The sequence below is a fragment of the Marmota monax genome, unplaced genomic scaffold (genome assembly GCF_021218885.2).
Source record: "Marmota monax isolate L192 unplaced genomic scaffold, Marmota_monax_Labrador192_F-V1.1 WCK01_AAM20220418_F8-fsc00128, whole genome shotgun sequence".
Classification (NCBI taxonomy): domain Eukaryota; kingdom Metazoa; phylum Chordata; class Mammalia; order Rodentia; family Sciuridae; genus Marmota; species Marmota monax.
In genome coordinates, this window is record NW_026693452.1 from 2,082,739 (window position 1) to 2,102,475 (window position 19,737).

The 19,737-nt window shown below is 37.0% G+C and overlaps 1 protein-coding gene across 6 annotated transcripts in view; it reads right to left on the reverse strand.

The window, feature by feature from the left end:
• Positions 1-808: 808 nt before the first annotated feature.
• The window catches only part of Arhgap24 (Rho GTPase activating protein 24), a 747,975-nt gene continuing 729,046 nt past the window's right edge, over positions 809-19,737 (reverse strand). For all 6 annotated transcript variants that reach the window (XM_058583413.1, XM_046457583.2, XM_046457584.2 and 3 more), the window contains 3 exons: positions 19,282-19,403; positions 5,411-6,488; positions 809-2,502 (listed from right to left, as the gene is read on the reverse strand). In XM_058583413.1, coding sequence (XP_058439396.1) covers positions 2,259-2,502; positions 5,411-6,488; positions 19,282-19,403 — 1,444 coding nt within the window. In that variant the 3' untranslated portion in view covers positions 809-2,258. The remainder of the gene's footprint in view (positions 2,503-5,410; positions 6,489-19,281; positions 19,404-19,737) is intronic.

The window sequence follows — 19,737 nt, forward strand, 5'->3', positions numbered from 1 at the left end:
TTGCCTGTGGCCCTGCCTGGCTTAAGTTCACAGGACATGTTACATCCTCAGCAAATGACTTCCTATCTGCAGGAGATAGGCAAGCCTAACATGCCCAAACACTAAGAACACAAGTTTCCCTGAAGTGGCAGGAGGGATGGGGGAAGAATTCTGTGACCCTTACACTGTCCAAATTCCAAAACTCAGGAAGATAAGGATAATTACCCCATCCATAAAATCTGTAAGAACAGGCCCAATTAGAATGGGTCAGCACTGACCAACGTGACCTAGAGTTGTCATGGCAGTGGGGGCTTGAAAATCTGATGTCATCCTGCTGTTAGTCAAAAGAGGTGAATCTGGGCAGAACTCTCTGAAACTTTCCTGGGACCCTTAATAAAACTGAAGGGAAAAAAGCACACTGGTGTTCTCCTCTCTGAGAGGACCCTCTCAGTTCTTGAGAGTTTCCCCTTTACCCTTTCCTATCTCCTCTAACACAATCATGCTTGTCACTCTGAGTGACATGTCTGAAATCTTTCTGACTTGATCTCAAGAATCAGAGTTTGAAAGGGGTCCTTTGTGCTACCTCAGCTGCTCCAGCCTTGTAACAGCTGTAGTTAGTTTCCTAATTGAGAAGACAGATAAAGGGTAAGTCAAGATAAAGAAGTACATATTGCTATATAGTCGCTGCTTGATACTGAAAGATCACATAAGCTTGCTCAGTGGGGAAGAGGTAAATAAAAGCAGAACATTGATAAGAATGAATGTTATAAAGACCACACTCTTTGAAAACAAATAAACACACATTCAATCTCCAAAACCACAAATCCCATAAACTCAAGTAGTCTTTATTTTCGATTATGCCTTTCTGACTTTGTGCTCTAGTGTGAGATTTATTCACCTGGTTTCCCCAAATCATTGACTGACTGGTGTGTGAAGAATTGTCTTTCCAAAAGAATAGCTTCAGAAAACTCTTGAGTTTTCTAGAAAGTTATCGTATTTGTCAAAATGGACTTTAATCATTCATGTTTTAAAATTATTGAGTAAATATGTCTTCAATATAGAAAAAAATGATATTGTTGACATTAGAAGCAAAATAGTTTGCTTCTTCCAAACTTTTTCCCCCAACTCCTCCTGGTCCTCTTCTCCCACCATCTTGCTGCAAACTGCCTTCACCATCTGTGGTGAAGAGAGACTCCCAGATGACAAGAGCCTGAGTGAAAGAAATATGTCACTAGATGATGCATACTGTAGTGGTTTCACTGAGGACACCAGTGATACCACTTCATTTCTGTCATTCAAAGTGCAATCTCTGGGAAACAGGAAAGCAGTCTCATACATGGTACAGGTATTCAAGTGAGGCATGGGTTAGAATCATCATTTCCTAACTTCCAAATAGCAGGAAGAATGTCTCCAATAACCATCCAGCATTTATAAAAACTCAGTTCAGGAGGACAGAGCAATTTGAGGCATGAATGGTTAAATAATATTCTTCACCAATTTTCCTCCTTAAGATGCATCTTGCATGGGAGATATTGCCATCTGTGAATCTGGCAAGGTAGACAGGGGTATTGAGAAAGGGACTTTCTTACACAACCTCAAAGTTATCTCACTAATTATCTGTGTTAAATTATCTCACAAAGTAAATCTGAGCTGGTCCAAGAGAAGAATTAAAAGAGCAGTTCAAATGTATCTGGTGATTCTAATGTACTTTATAAAACTATTTACATTTCTAGTTTTGGTCATGGCGAGGTCTATTGGCACAAACAGCACAGCCACAAAGTATTCTTTCGCTTTTAATAACTCATCTTATATATTTTGTATATATTTATACTTCTTCTTATCTTCATTTCCTCAACAAAAGGGGAAATAAAAATATTGATCTATAAAATAAGCAGATGATAACACAATGCCAAAATAGCTTATGTTAAGTGCAAGGGGTGAAGCTTGAAAGCAAGCTAAATTGCAACACATATCAATTTAACATTTATAGAGGAGACTTACAATAAAATAATTCTTGAGATATGCTTCTTATATTTAGTTTAGTTTTTAAAAACTACTCTATATACACATATCCAGTTGAACACTTGACAGTAGCATGATGGGGCATGATATAACTTTGGTACACATTGCAGATATGGATAGTTAATGACTGTAAATGATATTCCTTCACCAGTGAGATCTCTGTACAGCCAGGTGACCAGCCACCTGATCCCATATTGTTTCCCACCAGAATCCCCAGAGTTCTTCCAAGAGCCATCAGAGACGCAGAGAAAGCAGGCTCACTGGATCCATATCGTGTTTCCTCTCTCGGTTCTCCTGGGTTCCACTGTCAGCTCTCCAAAGGTGGAAAAAAACTGCTCCATTTCCTTCTGTAGCATGTCATTTCTTTTTTCAGCATCTTCTTTTGCACGCTCAGCATTTCGCATTTTGATTTCTATCATTGTGAACTTTTTCCTCTCTTGATCCAGTTCATCGTGGAGACTCATCATTTCTGTTTCCAAAGACAAGTTTCGCTGTTCTAAGCTACAGAAGATAGAAATAGGGAAAAAGAATAAAGCAATTTATTCACTTGAAATGCAAGAGGGATTCAAATGTTCTTACCTCTGTGTCTACAGTGCTTAGGAAATTAGAAGGAGGCCTTTTAAATCAGTGACACAAGGTCAAACGATCAAAAAGGTTTTATTTTGTGGTTTCATTTTACTATTTGCTAAATGATTTACTGTCATTTCATTTGTAATAAGGCCCCAAGGCATCTTCTGGAAGCATTTAGTTGTCATAGTAGTACATGAACAAAATTTGGCCCAAAGAAACCAGAGGATCAGGTCATATAGCACTCATAGAAAAGAAGCAGGAGGCAGTAAAGGAAGGAAGCTTCCCAGACACTTAGTTCACTAAACGGAAGGGGAAAGAGGAGGAAAAACACATTTGCCTTCTGTCAAAGGAAAATTCTGATAACAATAATGTCATGGTTAGATTTAAATCCACTTCTAAGAATGGACTTTTCTGGAGCGTAAAAGAAAGTAATCAAAGTATTCAGCTGACCCTGCCAAGTGAGTTAAAAGTTTAACTTCCATTTTTATTCTTTTATTGCATTAAATTACTCCATAAAAGTGCATTCTTAGAAGTGGGCTTAAGTCTAACAATGACATTATTGCTATCACTTAAATAAGCACTGGAGGCTTTGCAAACATGCATCCCATCCAGGCAGCCAGCCTGCCATCACCAGGGTTCATTGCTTTCCAAACTGTTAGTGCATCCTGGGGTACAGGTAAATTACAACTTATAAATTGATAGCTGTAGTATTTTGGAGAACTATAGAATTTAAGGTAACTTCTTTTTTTAAAAAAAATATTTTTTTTTTAAAGAGGGGGTGGAGAGGGAACGCCAAACTCAAATATTTAAAAACTAAAAACCATATTACTTCATTGATAATTAAGCAAAGTTACATATTATATCTATCATTTCTGTCTGCTTCTATCAGTAAGTCCATCCTCAATACAGTGGGGTGGAGGTAAAAAGAAATTTAAATAAAAATTTATAACTGTAAACAGGAATAAGTTAACTTCTCCTATTGCCTTGGCTTGGGCATGTAGCACCCCCTGCTTCCTGCAGACCTCTCCGTGGACTGTCATAGGGGTGTGAATGCTGTCATGAAATGGTCCATTGAAATACCACTCTATTGAAAAGTTCTATTATTTTATCAAACTTTCTGAAATCAACCACAGATCTCAGAAGGTACATTTATCATCAACAGCCTTAGAAATGAGTGCAAACATCTCAAGCTTTAGATTGATAACATTGTTTCCTGCTCCCATTAAAAGTTTAAAGTGTTATCCCTTCCCTTGAAAGATAAGCTTTCTAGAGCAAGCTCTACCTTATTACCAAGCATTGGCTGCATTTCAGAATTATGGATTCAGTGATTTCAAAATCCATATTCAGAAGGAAGAGTGACCTTATAAGATGATGATCCTGCTTTTTTCTTATTTAAACTTCCTTTCACTCAGCATTATACATAAAAATGCAAATCATATTGCCATTCAGGGTAGCTTACAAATTTATATATATGTATATATAAATTTATATATTATATACATGTGTATATAATATATGTATGTCTATCTGCCCAATGATATAATTTTTCAGTCTCCTAAGTAATATTTTTATCTATATTTACTTTGCCATAACTTTTGAAAGTATGTTATCTTTTGGTCTGATAACTGGTAAATGGATGAGAAACATATGAAGATAAATTAATGCCATATATATAAATCTGTCCTTCTTCTGTGGCTCCAAACTCTGCAGTTACATATGACACCAAGGAACCATGAAAGCAGTGGAAGTAGGATAAATTTTTGAGGATCCTAGTACATCATGCAGGAAGAGGTCCCCCAAATCACACAGATTGAATCTAGGAACACTAGGTGGGATAACTTGAGCCTCAGCCCTTCTTTCCCTTACTAGGTAATTCAGTGTTCTTTACCCGACATGACATGAACATGAAAGCGATGAGCTTGTAATTTCTGTGACCATGGTAAAAACGCTGGGTGTGGTGATGTTCACATCCCTGGCACAAGGTTTTATTGTGAGTCTTGGGCTCTCCTCTCAGTGGAGAACTAGATATTCAAGAGTACCCTGAACACAGAACAGGTAGGCAATACCCCTTAGCTGGCCCCCACTACTGCCCTGAGCAAATTACTAAGCAAACTTCTGTTGACCACCTTATGAGAAGATGGAAATTGGTATAAAGCAGTTTTTGCATAACTGCTTCCTTAATCATCTAGCTGAACCCCACTTAGGCTATGATTCCTTTGATGATGTTAGCACAGTCCATGTCACCTCTTCTAAAATCCCACCAAGTATTCCAATCTCAGAGTAAATGACAAGGACTGAAAATGACCCCACAAAACCCTAGGACATCTTACACCTGTGGCCTCTCTGAGCTCATGTCAATCCTTAAAGTCTGAAACAAGCCTAGCTGGCAGAAGATACTTTCTCAGAATTCAGTTATTGAAAGAATGAAAACTAAAGATCTGTTTACTTTATTTTTAGCCCTAATATATACCTATCTTTTTTTTTAACCTTAACTTCATTCTTTTCTTCAAAGCAGGTTCCTTATTCTCGGTTCATTTCCTCATTCATGGTCCCTTTCCTCCCAGTCTTCTAATACATCTCCACATATTTAATAATAACATGTCGAGCACCAATTCGGTGCCAGGGACTTCCTAGGTGCTTCTGAGACAGATATTACTAGTATTTAAAATTCTTCCACTGGGAAACAGGCTCACAGAGATTCAGCTAACTTCCTTAAAGTCCCTGAGCTCACAAATGAGGACTTGATCTCTTTGCCCTTGGTACCCATTTATTTAGCCCCTTGTGATTTTTGTCCCACAGTTGCAAGATGCGGCAGTTAGGATCTGCAGATTTTCCTCACCTCTTTATCCTGGACTCATACTCTATCTTCTGTTTGGTCATTTCCTGTTTCAGGCTGGAAACTAAACTGTGCAGTGCACTGTGGCTGCTGGTGTTGTTACCAACAAATGTCTCACTGTTGTCACTGCTGCTGGTGGCACGACTACTTCGACCTCCCACGCTCCTCCGGTCACTTTTGCTTTCATAGTCCCCAGGGTGGGAAAGGTCGTCCTGTGGGGGACCATCCAAAACAGGATCCTCAAAATTCCCACCATAAAAGTCTTGCTCTGGACAGGTGGTGGTGGAGGAGCGGCAGGAATTGGAGTTCTCGGGGAGGGAGATTTCACAGGAGGAAGTGGACCAGGTGGCGCTGTCCACACTCTGTTTGTCATCGAGGCTCATCATGGAGAACTGCTGATGGACATTGTCGTAGGTGGAGAGCCTGTTGTGCTGGCCCGACTCTGCGGCTTGCTCCTTCGGCTTGTTATCCCTCAGGGTCACATAGCCGTTGGGCAGCCAGCTCATGCTTCGACCATTCACGGGGTTCCCCAGTGTGTCGGTGTTCAAAATGCCCATGCGCACTGTTCCGTTCTGCACACTGTGGGTACCCATTTTGGTTCCAGGTCCTTTCAATGAAGAGGTCCTTCTAGCTTGTAAGCTCCCATTGGGGGTGGTCTGAGTTTTCTCAAGACCCTCTGCATTGCTGCTGCTAAAGGACCCATTGGTGACTATCCCACTGCCCTTATTGAAGGCTGGGTTCTTTTTGACCATGAGAGGGGGACTCCTAGACACATCCAACTTGTGGATGCTATTCCTTGGGCTGTTGTTTTTGCTGCCTGATAGAGCTGGGGGGGATCCATTGTCCAGGCTGCTTCTCTGGGGAGACTCAGACTTGTCCCAAGAACACCGCCTGCCAGGGCTGTCCTTGGTGTTATTGTTTTCCTTGTTCTGTAACTGACCCATAGTGGCTTTCTTCTGAGTGTCGTTGTTGTTGTTGCTCACTCCGTCTTGGGTCTTGCTTTGCGGTTCTGTATCTTTGGGGAACAGACGATCGTGCTTACTAATCATCATTGACATCAGCTGCTGGACCACCACAGTGCCTGGAATGGCATAGAAAAGTAAAGTGATGTGAGGCAGTCTTGATTTATTTTTTACTTTGAATGTGACTCTTAAAAAAGCATATTTAGGTGAAATTCAAAATTATTATTAGCAGTGCTAAACTATATTCTTAATTATTGTAATAGCAATAGAAGATAAAATCTCTTGAGCATTTATTCTATGCCAATGTGCTATGCCAAGCACTTTCTTTTTGTAGTTTAGTTAGATTTTAAAACAAATATATGGATATACATTGTTATTATAACTGCATTTAAAAAGATAAGTCAAGTGCCTAAGGTCATAAATCTAAGGACCAGATTCTAGACTTGAACTCAGTTATATTGTTCCAAAGACTGGACTCCTAATTATTATACAGCATATATTACAAGCCTGATATTTGATTATGATGACTCTTTCTTAGGAAGAGGCCACTTTGACTACTCGTCTGACAATTGCCTCAAATTATTACTGCATTATGGAAATATCTTTGTTATGGTTTAAATATGAGGTATCCTCCAAAAGTTCATGTGTGAGTCAAGAAAAAAGGGGTTAGAAATGAAAGATTGTGTTATGAGGGTCCTAACATAATCAGTGTGTTAATCCACTGATAAGGACTAACTAGGTGGTAACTGAAGGAGGTGGGTCATTGGGGGCATGTGTTTAGGGTTTATATTTTATCTGTATTGAGCATAGCTTTCTCTCTCTACTTCCTGGTGTGATGTCCTGAGCTACTTTGCTCCACTACACTCTTCTACCATGATGTTCTACCTCACCCCAGGCCCAGAGCAATGGAATTGGCCATTTATGGAATGAGATCTCTGAAACCATAAGCCTCCAAATAAACTTTGGTCCTCTAGTTGTTTCATCATGTCTTTTGCTCATGGCAGTGAAGAAGCTAACAAAACATCTCTAAATATAAAAATTATCTGTGGTGCATGTATGATCTCTTTCTAATATAGTAAGATGATGAAGTTCCACATGACTTTGCTCACTATCAAAAGCTTTGGGACATTTTAAGTGACAAATCCAGAATGGTGTAGTGAGGAGCTACAAAATCCTCTTCTCCATAAAAGCACTAGCAAAAAAATTCAGAATCAACTTATTCAGAATTCTGGAAATTAACTAATGGATTGAAGCAATCTGTAGAGTGTTGATTCAAGAAAAGGGGCTGAATCTCTATAAAATCATCAAGCTCTGTAGTGTTTCAACTTGTGCTATCCCCAACCTTTTCTCCCCAGCTTTGCAATAACCTTGAAAACCAATAGTCCATAGTCATAACAAGGACCAAAAGTCTAGCAGTCCAGCAGACACTGCAATGGGTACAGGGAGATTGCAACTCCTTCAAAACTCCATTTCCAGAGAATTGTCATATTTTGACCTCTCTGTTAATTCTCTGGAATTTCCCACTCACAAGGCTTGCTTTTATTTGATCTGATTAGAAGCTTACCCAGGGTGAACAGCATTTTTTTCCAGTGACATTTGTAAAAGATAAAGATAGGCATTTATCTTTATCATTGTGGTGCCTGAGGCAATGGATAACAGTAAAGACAAACAATAAGCTAACTGAACTTAAAAGGAAAATCTTGGGGATGAGGTTTTCATAGTGGGTTTTGAAATGCTCTGATGTATTTTGGGGAACCTAGAAAACCACATGTGCAGTTCAGGTTGTGTGCATACTTAGGAAACCACTGAGAAGGCTGTAAACACTCATCTCTCTCTGAACCTGAGGCTCTGCATAAGCAGGAATTGAAGGCTAAGAAAGTGTTGTCAACTGCCTAGCTGAGTATTGATTTGTCCCAACATAAACACAGAACCCTCTGGTAGCGACAGGGAAACTCATTGACTCCAGGTGTTCAAGGAAATCTCTATCATTAGCTAACAAACCAAGCAGAGACTTTAAAGGCCACACAAAAAATACTAAAACAGACTTTACAGAATTAGTTCAGGAAAGACTAAACAAATGGCAATACACAGCAACATCAACAAACGCTAACAAGGAAAAGAATCCAATGTCCAGAATTTTCACATATTAATATTTCCTAATTTTCAACAAAACATTATGAGACATGAAAAGAATTAGGTAAGTATGGCACAAACACAAGTGTCTGTGGAAATCCATCCATTGTATTCATTAAGCAAATGCTTTAAATAAGCTACTCAAAATGTATCCAAACAACTTAAGGAAACCCCCCCCCCCAAAAAAAAAGAAGAAAAGTGAAAATAATGTGTCATCAAATAAAGAATATCAATAAAGAGAAAGTATATGTACAAAGAATTGGATATTCTGGAGCTGAAAAGTACAATAACTAAAATGAAAAAGTGAGTAGGTGGGATCAATAGCACACTTAGAAAGGTAGAAGAAAGAATCAGCATACCTGAAAATAGACCAATTGAGGTTATGCAGTCTAAGAAATGATAGAAAAATCAAAAAAATGAAAGAAGCCTCAGGAATCAATGGGGAAACATCAAATATACCAGCATAACATCTCAGAAGGAGAGGTGAGAGAAATGAACTGAAAGACTATTTCAAGAACTAGTGGCTGGAAACTTTCCAATTTGATGAAAAACATGAATATACACATGTAAGGAGCCCTTCAAATTTCAAGCAAAGGTAAATACAAAGAGATTAATACCTCTACACATCATAGTTAAATTACTATAGGCCAAATAGAAAGAGAATCTTAAAAGCATCAAGAGAGAAGTGACTCATACAAGAGACCCTCACTAAGATAAACAACTGATATATCATCCAGAACCATGGCAGCGAGGAGGCAATGTAAATGAACTTTCAAAATTTCAAATATAAAGGAGAAATGAAAAAATTCTAAGATAACTGTTTCAGTTAGCTTTTTTGCTGCTATGACTAAAAGACCCGACCAGAACAACTGTAGAGGAGGAGAAGTTTATTTAAGGGCTCACGGTTTCAGAGGTCTGGGTCCATGTTCAGCCAGTTCTATTCCCCAGGGGCTCCAGGTAAGGCTGAACATCGTGGTGGAAGACTGTGGCAGAGGGAAGTGGCTCACATGATGATCAGGAAGGAGAGAGAGAGAGGGTGAGAGAAAGAGACACTCCACTCTCCAGATATAAAACATATGCCCCATAGCCACGCCCCTAATGAACTACTTCCTCCAGCCAAGCCCCACCTGCCTCCAGTTACCACCCAGTTAATCCTATCAGGATGATTTCACTGATTAGATTAAGGCTCTGACCCAATCATTTCTCCTCCAAACTTTCTTGCATCATCTCACATGTGAGCTTTTGGCGGATACCTCACATCCAAACCATAGCAATAACAAAAACAGAGAATCTGTCATTAGCAATCTTGTTCTATGAGAACTATAAAAGTGCCAGAAAAACTTAATTAAAAAGAAAGCCTTCAATAAAGAAATAAAAACTTCTATTAGATGAAAAGTCCATGGTTCTATTTTATCCTCATAGTTTTACTCTTTACTGTAGAATATGAATTAAAAATTAATGTTGTTGTGGTTTAGATACTAGGTGTCCTAAAAAGCTAATGTGTAAGACAATGCAAGAAAATTTAGAGGTGAAATGATTGTGTTATGAGAGTCTAATTTGGTGCTTTAATCCCCTGATAGGGACTAACTGGGTGGTGACTGAAGGTAGGTAGGATGGGGCTGGAGGAGGTGAGTTGTGCCTTTGGAGTATATATTTTGTCCCTGTGGGCAGAGTAGTTTCTCATTCCCTGCTTCCTTGTGGCCATGTCCTAAGCCAATTTCCTCCACCACACTCTTCCACCATGATGGTGTACTGCCACACCTCAGACCTGGAGCAATGGAGTCAGCTGTCTGTGGACTAAGACCTCTGAAACCATGAGACCTGGGTAGACTCTTCCTCCTCTAAAATAGTTCTTGTTGGATCTTTTGGTCACAGTGACAAAAAAAAAATACTCAGAGGTTTTAGGTATAGACAAAGCAATAACTAACTAGTGGATAGAAAAGTTGATCTTTCATTGAAAGCATTAATTCAAAATATTAATTGATTTATCAGGTTCTATAGCATATCATCTATAATCTCAAAATATATATTCACATAGTCCTCTTTAATTTATAAGCAGGGTTTTTTGCTCCTTATACCTGGCTGTAACAAGTAGGCTTCTAGACTAGTTTCCCAAGTTAGGGTCCCCAATCCTCTAAGGACCTTAACTCTGCATTAATTTTAGTACAGTAAAGCAGTATGAACTCTCACACACATATCACTCATCCTGTGGCTTGAACTCTATCAAGTTTGTGTGTTCATATAATGTTGATAATAGTTCCTAAGAGTATATGGTGAATCAATACAGAAGGGCAACTTGAGCTTTAGTTAGTAAATGTAGTTTTTATATAAAAGACTTGCAATATGAGGTTTAGTGAAGAACATGATGAAAAGGGCTTTTGACAATGTGGTTTCCAGCTGCTAACTGAGGCTGTCAGAGCAGCAGCCTGGCCTGGGGCGAGGCTGCTCTTTAATTTAAAGCAACACCTCAGCAAAATAACAAGATAATTCAAACTCAAATTTGGATTAGAAGAAAATATGTTACAGCCCTATCTATACTGTACACTCTTTCTGTGATCATTCAAAATCCAATGTATTTACAAAGAGTATTTTCCATGTGTCACACCTACTGCTACACCAGTGTTGTTTGAATTTTAATGTTCATACAAACCTGGAGATCTTGTTAAATTGTAGATTCTATTCCAGGAGCTATTGGGTGGGATTTTGTCTTTCTAATAGGCTTCCAGATGACAGCAGCAATAACAGACCACTTAAATTAGAATCACCTGGGAGCTTTGCAATTTCAAGACCCCCCTATAGACCTGTGAATCAGAATTGGCATTTTAACAATATCCCTAGGTGATTCCTCTATCTGTTAGAGTTTTAGAGACACTGTGGTAGGTGAGAATGTTTCACATATAACTTTTAATTTAACTTTCTCAAAAGTTTGTGAGATAGGACTTAACATTTTTTTTTTCCGATCAGAAAATCGAGATTCTGAAAGTTAAGATGCTTACTCAAGGCACAGATAGATAAGTGACTAAAATTACTTGGATTTTTTATTCCAAATTATCCATTTGTCCTCCTACATTCCAGTTGCTAGAATTTCAAACTCTAATAGTAATAAGTAAACTTGGGGTAGTTCTAAATAGGAAACTAAATAAAAGACAAAAACCCTATTATTACAGAGTTATAAGAGAAAAACAGTGAATGAATTTAATTGTTTCGTGTATATATCTTTCTTAAGTAACCTTTGAATTTTTCATGTGTTCAATGCAGTGAGTCTGTTGAAAAGATCATAGAGCAGTGGAAATGGCTGTCAACACTGTTGTCACAAAAGACACTGTATTCCAGATGTTATTTTACTATTTCCCATAGGATAGATGCACTTTTAAGGGTTTGCAGACTCCATTACATATGACTACCTAGTATTTTGAGGAAATAAATCTTTTCCCATCCCTGGGATATCAACATTTGAAGCATCATTGCTTTCCATCACAGCTGTGGACTCTTGTGAGGCATTTTATTAATTAAAGAAAAGAACTGTTGTTCTGAAAGTCTCCATGATTGTGAACAGCCATAAAAAAGCATATCGGCCACGACTGTAAAATGAGTGTCTGGGGCCCACATATTTAGACTGTCTTTCTTATATGTTGGGAGATTTTGTTTTCATCTAGTCTCTGGAATAATAAATGGCAATAGTCACCTGCCATGGGACTTTCTTTGAATTTTATAGCCATTTAGGACCAATGGTCTTGGTAGTAATGGTGTGTGTATGTCACTACATGCACCATCTTTTTTCCTTTTTTAATTTCTTCCTCTTTTTTTTCCCCTTAGTATGCTAATGAGGAGCAATAAGACCAAATAATGTGGTCAGAATGATTATAATCACCAGGTGATTCTACAGAGTCCAAGCAGATTCTGGAATTCCACTGTGCTACGCAATCCAGCAATCCCTCCAGTTCATATCATTTTACACAGGTTGAATTTCAGTATTGCACTATAGGCACTTTTCTTCATAAGCATTGGTTAAGATTCAGTTTTCCTTGAAAGATATTAGGTGTTACACTGTGTGCAGGCAGGCACATGCTCATGCACGCATGTGTGTATAAATGGGCAGCATTCTATGCAGTACAGCTTCATTTTGTATTTTTGCAAGAAATAACCCAAACATGTGTCATTTTACACATCTGAAGAGATTTCTGTAAGATATACCATGGGTTTTCACATATTATACAGCCCTGGAAAATCCTTCTCATTATGACTCAGAAGATTTCCCTTGCGTCCTTCTGTAGTCTATATGTTGTGCCTACTTCCAGCCCAGTGCTGAGCTTTCTGCAACTATAGTTTGCCTTTGCTAGACTTTCACAGCAAATGGAATTATAGAGTATGCAATCTTTGTGTCTAGGCACTTTTCACTTAGCATAATACTTTTGATCCATTTATCTGTGTTATTGTGATAGTAGAAGCAAATGTGACTCCATTTTGTTTTATGACTTCATCCTGTAAAACAACCATGCCAAGTAGAAGGGTCATGACTGGGGCAAGATGTTCTTTTCCTTTTGCTATAGAAACCTTTAAGAACATGGAACTACCTAATGGGGTATTGTTTCTGTAACTAGGGTAACGGGGGCTCTGTTTCTGTAACTGGGGTGACTGGGATAACTGTGATTGGTTAGGCTTCCCTCCGCTTGACTGCACTCTCCGGCTTCTGTAACCTGGCTTGCTTGCATTGGCTAGACCCCAAACATTCCTTTTGTGGTTTTTAGGCTTATAAGGAGTGCCCTTGCAATTGTTAGGGGCTGATCAGGGGAACAGCTTTATGTTCTGGTCAGCCGCCACCAGTGTGCTTCAATAAAGGCTTTATTCCATTATATGTGAGTGGTCTGAAAGTCAGTTTATGAAACCCTGGGACGAAGCATTAACTATAACATTATCATATGTGTCGGTAGTTGGTAGTTCCTTTTCTTTAGTGTTGAGTAGTATTCCATTCTATAAACACAAAACCATTTGTTTATCCACTATTTGTTGGGGAATTGTTCTGTTTTTAGTTTGGAGTTAATATAAATAAAGTTGAAATAAACTTTTGAATACAAGTCTTTAAAATATTAATGTTTCTTTTTTTCGTAACATATTGTTCTGTTGGGTGTTGTGGTTACCATATATTTAAGTTTATAAGAACTTGCTTACTTTTTCTTCAAAATGGCGCTACCATTTTATATTTCTACCATGCATGCTTGTTATTTTCAGTATTAATTTGTACTTTGCAGGGGATGTGTAGTGATGTCTCATTATAGTTTAAATTTTCATTTCCCTGCTGGACAAAGATATGTTCTTTTTGTTATTTGCCTGTCTTCTTTGATTATGTGTTTTTTTTAAAAAAAAAACAACTTTTTTTCTATATTCTCATTAGGTTTACTGCCTTATATTGCATAAATTCTTTATATACTTTTAAAACAAGTCTTTAATCAGATATATGATTTGCAAATATATTCTACATGCCTGTGGCTTGTCCTTTTGTTATTTTTAGAAGATTTTCAAACAATAGTTTTAATTTTGATAAAGCCTAAACTTCAAAAATTGTCATAATTAAAGCCTTTTAAAATACAAGAGAATTTTAAAAGAAAGATTTTAAAAAATAAAGTTTACTTACCAACACAAGCAGTTTTTATTTAAGTCTGTTGTTGAAATTATAATGAAAACTACTACGGAGGTATAAAATGCTTTTTACACATAGAGTAAACTTACTCTTACATCTACTGTTGCATACATTTGTTATGTCTCAGGAGTAATACCAGCCTCAGGGTATATTTGCTTGGATTGTAATGTTCCTTACATCAAATGTGGATGTAGGAAATGACTAGGAAGTGCGAGCACAAACACAAAATCAACCTTGGAACTCAGCCAGTGGGAATCAGGGTCTACATTTAGTCCCAATTCTACCTATCTTCCCATAATTAATCCCCAGAATGTCCAGAATTACTTTGTGGAACAATAAACCTCTCAACACCCTCTTGTTTGATAAGTATTAAATATTCCTGAGTTCAGAATGGTTAATAGGACCTTGAGAATGTTGTGAGGTCTTCCCAGATTTTCATTCACCAATCTTCCTATATGCTCTGATAACAGTCCTTAATAATTTTTTTTCTCAGACACACTGTGATTTTTCTGTTAAAAACAGAATGTTAGTGTCCTCTTCAAATTCTGTGCTAAAATCTTAACCCTCAATGTCATGGTGGTAGAAACTAGGGAGATGATCAGGTCATGAGGGTAGAGCCCTCATGAATTATATTAGTGCCCTTAACAGGGGATTTCAGAGAGCTCTCTCACCTTCTCTTCCTTTGAGGACTCAGTGAGAAGATAGCTGTCAGTTAAAAAGGAAAAGGGGCCTCACCAGACACTAAATTTAACTGTTCCTTGATCTCAGACTTCCCAACCTCCCAAAGTGTGAGAAATAAATTTCTATTGTTGATAAGCTACTCAGTCCATGGTATTGTGTTATAGCATCCAAAACAGACTAAGGCATATGTCTCCTTACACATGGCTTTGTTTCTTTCTCTGGGAGAACGACTGACCTCTAAGAGAAAGATCATCATTCCCTAATTGTTGCTATCATAACCCTTCAACATATCATGCATATAATATTTTCATACTATATTATAATTAAATGATTATATGTTAAATACTCCAACTATACCTATTTTGAAGACCAAACTTTTTCTTTCTCATCTTTGCAGGCTTACTGAAGAACATGGCATAAGTAGTTGCTTAATGAACATTTATTGAATAAATAAATGAATTAAGAGATTTTTAAAGATTATTATGTTGATTGAGTAAATTCTGCTATTAGATATGACTATTCTATTGAAATTAGAGAATTAACAAAGTTTTATTAGAAAAATTAAATAGAGCCTCAAAGCACAAATAAAATCAAATACTGAAAACACAATATAGTCCCTTATACTAAAACTTGAATAACACAAGGAAATGATGTCTTTAGTGACTGGTAAAATGGTAACTGGCTCAAAATAATTTTATAATTCTTTTCAAACTTAATCAGGAGAAAAATAGCAATTATATTTTCTGTCAAAAATTCAGATATGTGGACTAAAAAATTAGAATAGATCATTTGAAAATGTAACTGACTAGCCATCCTGCATCTTAAACCAACCAGACAAACCAACATCCTAACAGTCAACTCAATGAATAACTCTGCTCCTTTAAGCATTCCCATGGGAGATATTTATGGCTGGCCAATACAGCTGGATAACATTAACCTATCAAGTATTACAGAATATTTTCAACCAACTTTCTGTACACTGAGAATGCAGTCAGATTTGGTTTTCTCTGGAGACCACAATAAACATCCAACTTGTTTTCAATTATGTTTGGAGGCAAGAATATTGTTTCTTGAAATACTGGCTCACACTGAGGCAGGAAGAGGAAGTAACTGAGTAAGTTCTGTGATCTGAGAAATCTCCAGGTTTGGTTGCTGTGAAACCCCCAGGGTCCTGATCACCCCCAGGGGGAAAGGACTGAACTCCCATGGAACTGACAGCTTGTGTGGACCCGCCAAATTATGACAGCAGATGGGATTATTTTACTGCTTCGTTTTCTATATTCTTTAAAAACATATTTGTCTACTTATGCTCCTATTTCTTTCATATTATCAGTGTATTTAGAGAAAATTGTTTTTCTCTGGGTATCAAGTTTCTTATTGGCAATAGGTAACAGTGGGACACTACATAATGTTTAAAGGATTTCTTCTAAAACAGCAACAAGAGTTGCCATAAAGTTAAAGAAAAACAATAAAAACACTGTCTTCTAGGAAGATGGTATTGAATTTCCTGAAATTCTCCCATTAAAACGAGCCACCCAAAAGTAAGACCCAAAACTCATGGGCAACATTTACAGTAGAACTAGATGATAAAGAATCCCCCAAACACCTAATGCACACTGGTGAAGATGGGGCCCCACTGCCTCCATGGAGTCAGTATATGTGTAGAGGAAGGAGAAGGAAGCAAAGGAGATGCTGATGGACCCAAAAGCAGAAAACCCCCAAGTGCCCCAGGACATTTCCTGGACAATGCAGAGGGCTGATTCAAGATGGATCTTACCTCAGAAGTGGCTAATCCTTAGAAACCTGTTAAGCTTAAGGTGTTAGTCAAAAGTTTTTATGAGAAAGGTCAATGACAAAATTCTGCCAGTTGTAATTCTGTGAGAGCTTAACTTAAGTCCTTTGTGAAAACATGTCTGCAAAATGCTCAAGTCTGAATAACCATAATGTGTTTCTCGGTTTTTCAAGTCAAACCAGAGTTTTCTGAAAAAGCAACTAGAAAGGCTTGCAACTCTGATAATCAGACAAACACTGTCCTTGAGCCAATCACTGTATGACTTTAAAGATGGTATGCACAAATATTTTATACACAGAGCTTGGTACTTTACCCTATTATTAACAACATGTGTTCTCAGGCGCAAAATGGAATGCAATTAATTATTTTTGCTGTTCAACAAAAGTAAAACCGGCATTTTCTTCTCTCTGAAGTGCTTGGTGGTGAAGAATATGATGCTAGTGAAGCCTGGCAGCACTGCCTTGATTCATAGTAAGGTGCTAGATTTTTTACCCATCATTACTTTGATACCATCAGTGTAAATGTCAACACAGTGAGAGGGAAACACCATCTTAGTATTATTATAAAAATATGCTTGAATCTATGGACCTTCTGAATGCATCCTAGAAGCCCCCAGGGTTCTGTGGACCATACTGTGAGAACTGCTAGGTAGAAAAACATCATTATGAGGGCTGCTGGTGAGCATTTAAAATACACACAATATATATGACTAAATTATAATGTATACATATACATAAATGTATGTATATGTATGCATGTATGTATATAAACATTATATAGTTTATATATAAAACTAATTGAAGACTAGAGGGAGAGAATATAGTGTACAAGGGGTATACACTCTGACAATGAAGATACGATACACATATTAAAAGAATAAAAAGAGGATCAGAAAAACATATGCAAAAAAGGTTTTGAATGTTTATAGTTAATCATATTGATGTTGATAACATTGCTATTATTATTATTATTTTAAAACTATTGTGTGTGTGATGAGGCTCAGAGAAAATGATTAACTACTACAAATTCTAATTCTCTCATCTTCAATATCTTTGAGAACCAGGAATCTTTGGAAGAAAGGTGATAAAACTAACAGAGAAGAGAATGAACAAAAATTCATGATTTTGAATTGGAAGCATAATGTGAATTTTTGATACAAATTTCTTTTATTGGTAAGTGTATATGCCTGTGTGTGTGTGAGTGTGTGTATGTGTGTGTGTGTATATATATATATATATATATATATTTTTTTTTTTTTAAGACAGGATCTCCTTAAGTTGCTGGTGCCAGCCTTCAAATTGCAATCCTCTTGCCTGAACCTCCCAATTCACAGTGCCAGGTGACAAATTCACATATTTAAAACCCAAAGATTCTTAAGTGTATTAAGTAAGGGTGGTATCTAGTAAGGGAAGAAGAAACATTACTATAATGTATGGGGAAGTCTCTATGGGTAGTGAAACTGCAAAAATAGGGGGAATAATTTGTGTAAATACTTTCATGTTTAGATAGTAGAAATTATGATTGGTCAGGGCACACGGAGGGCTTTTGGGGATGCCTGGAAGCATTCTTCTTGACTTATGTGGTAATTTCTGAAGTGATTGTCTTATATAACTCATTGTGGGGTGTGTGTGTGTGTGTGTGTGTGTGTTGGTTTTCTCTATAGTCTATATTTTAATTTATAATAAGGTTTTTTAAAAACTACAAACTAAAGTAATTTTATGTTTCCTGTACTTGCAAATCTAACATTTTATAATATCTGCCCAACTTTTTAGATGCAAATTAAATTTTCTGGACAATCTATTGCCAAATATCTGATGTTCAACTCATATTGCCCTTGGTATTACACAAAGGGGATTAAGCTGTGGAAATATAGGCAGATACTCAAAAGCTTTCTTTCTCAAATACAAGATATAAAGGAATGAAACTTAGAATTTTCAAGAAAGGAGAAATATCAGAGAATAGAATTCACACCACCAAGGGCAATATTTTTTTTTCTAGTCTAAATAAACTCAGAATAAAATTAAAAACAATTTTTCTGTATCCTTCCATCTTCCCTATTGAATTCTTAAATGCTCAATTACTCCAATTTGCAGGAAACAATGATGTTAGTAATGGCCACAAATCAAAAATGAACCAAAGAAGTGAGGACTAATGAAAAGAAACAGAAATAACAGTTCATTGTGGGAGATAATTTGAGGCATTTTGGAATTTGGATAACAGATTTTCCTTCAAGTTTCAACTCACAATTAAATAAATGGCATTGTCTTATAAAAGATCAAGTTTCTTTACTTCTTGAAATCTGTCCCCCAAAAGCCCAAACTAATGAATACATATCAACTAAAAATAACCTTTTGAATTTTCTGTAAATTTCCCTGGACTTACAAAGTGATCTAAAGGTTATCAGTTCTTTCATTTAATACTTTTCAAAGGATTTATTGTTTCATGGAAGTTCTACTTGTTCTTATAAGAATACTGGGGAATCATTTTATAATTTTTCTTCTTGGTAACTTGAAAAAAAATGTCAATTCCCAAAGAAGATTTTTATATTTAAGTAATGAATAGAGTCAATAAATGGAGTTGTCATGGATTCATATATATCCTTAGTTTGCTCAGATAAGAATAGACTCTAGCCAACCACCAAAAGGCTGTAAGATAATCATTTGCTTACCCTCCATGATGGTCAAAGGATCTTCCACCTTGGGGCGCAGGATATTAGGACCAAAGACAGTTGCCAAGTTCTGCACACTCATTTTGTTAACTCCTGAATAGGACTGCACTTCGTCCAAGAACCTAGCAGTTGTAAGAATATGATTGAAACATAACAGGAATATATTTTTCAGTGAAATAAATTGGATCATTGGGAAACATGAATTGAACTGTACTCAAAGATGATTACTGAAACAAAACCATTTAGAAATTCAAACATCTTTCACTTCAATGTAGAAAAATTATACTGCAAATTATGAAGGCTCAAACTATAAGGATCATATCCTGGATTGATTTGCTCTGTCAGTTAAAGGAGCAAGTGTGTTTGGACAATGTTAGTATGAACTTGAGAGTCATGGACATGCATTCCTTTTTGTTATAGTTTGGATAATTGTCCCCAAAAGGCTTATGTGTTAAA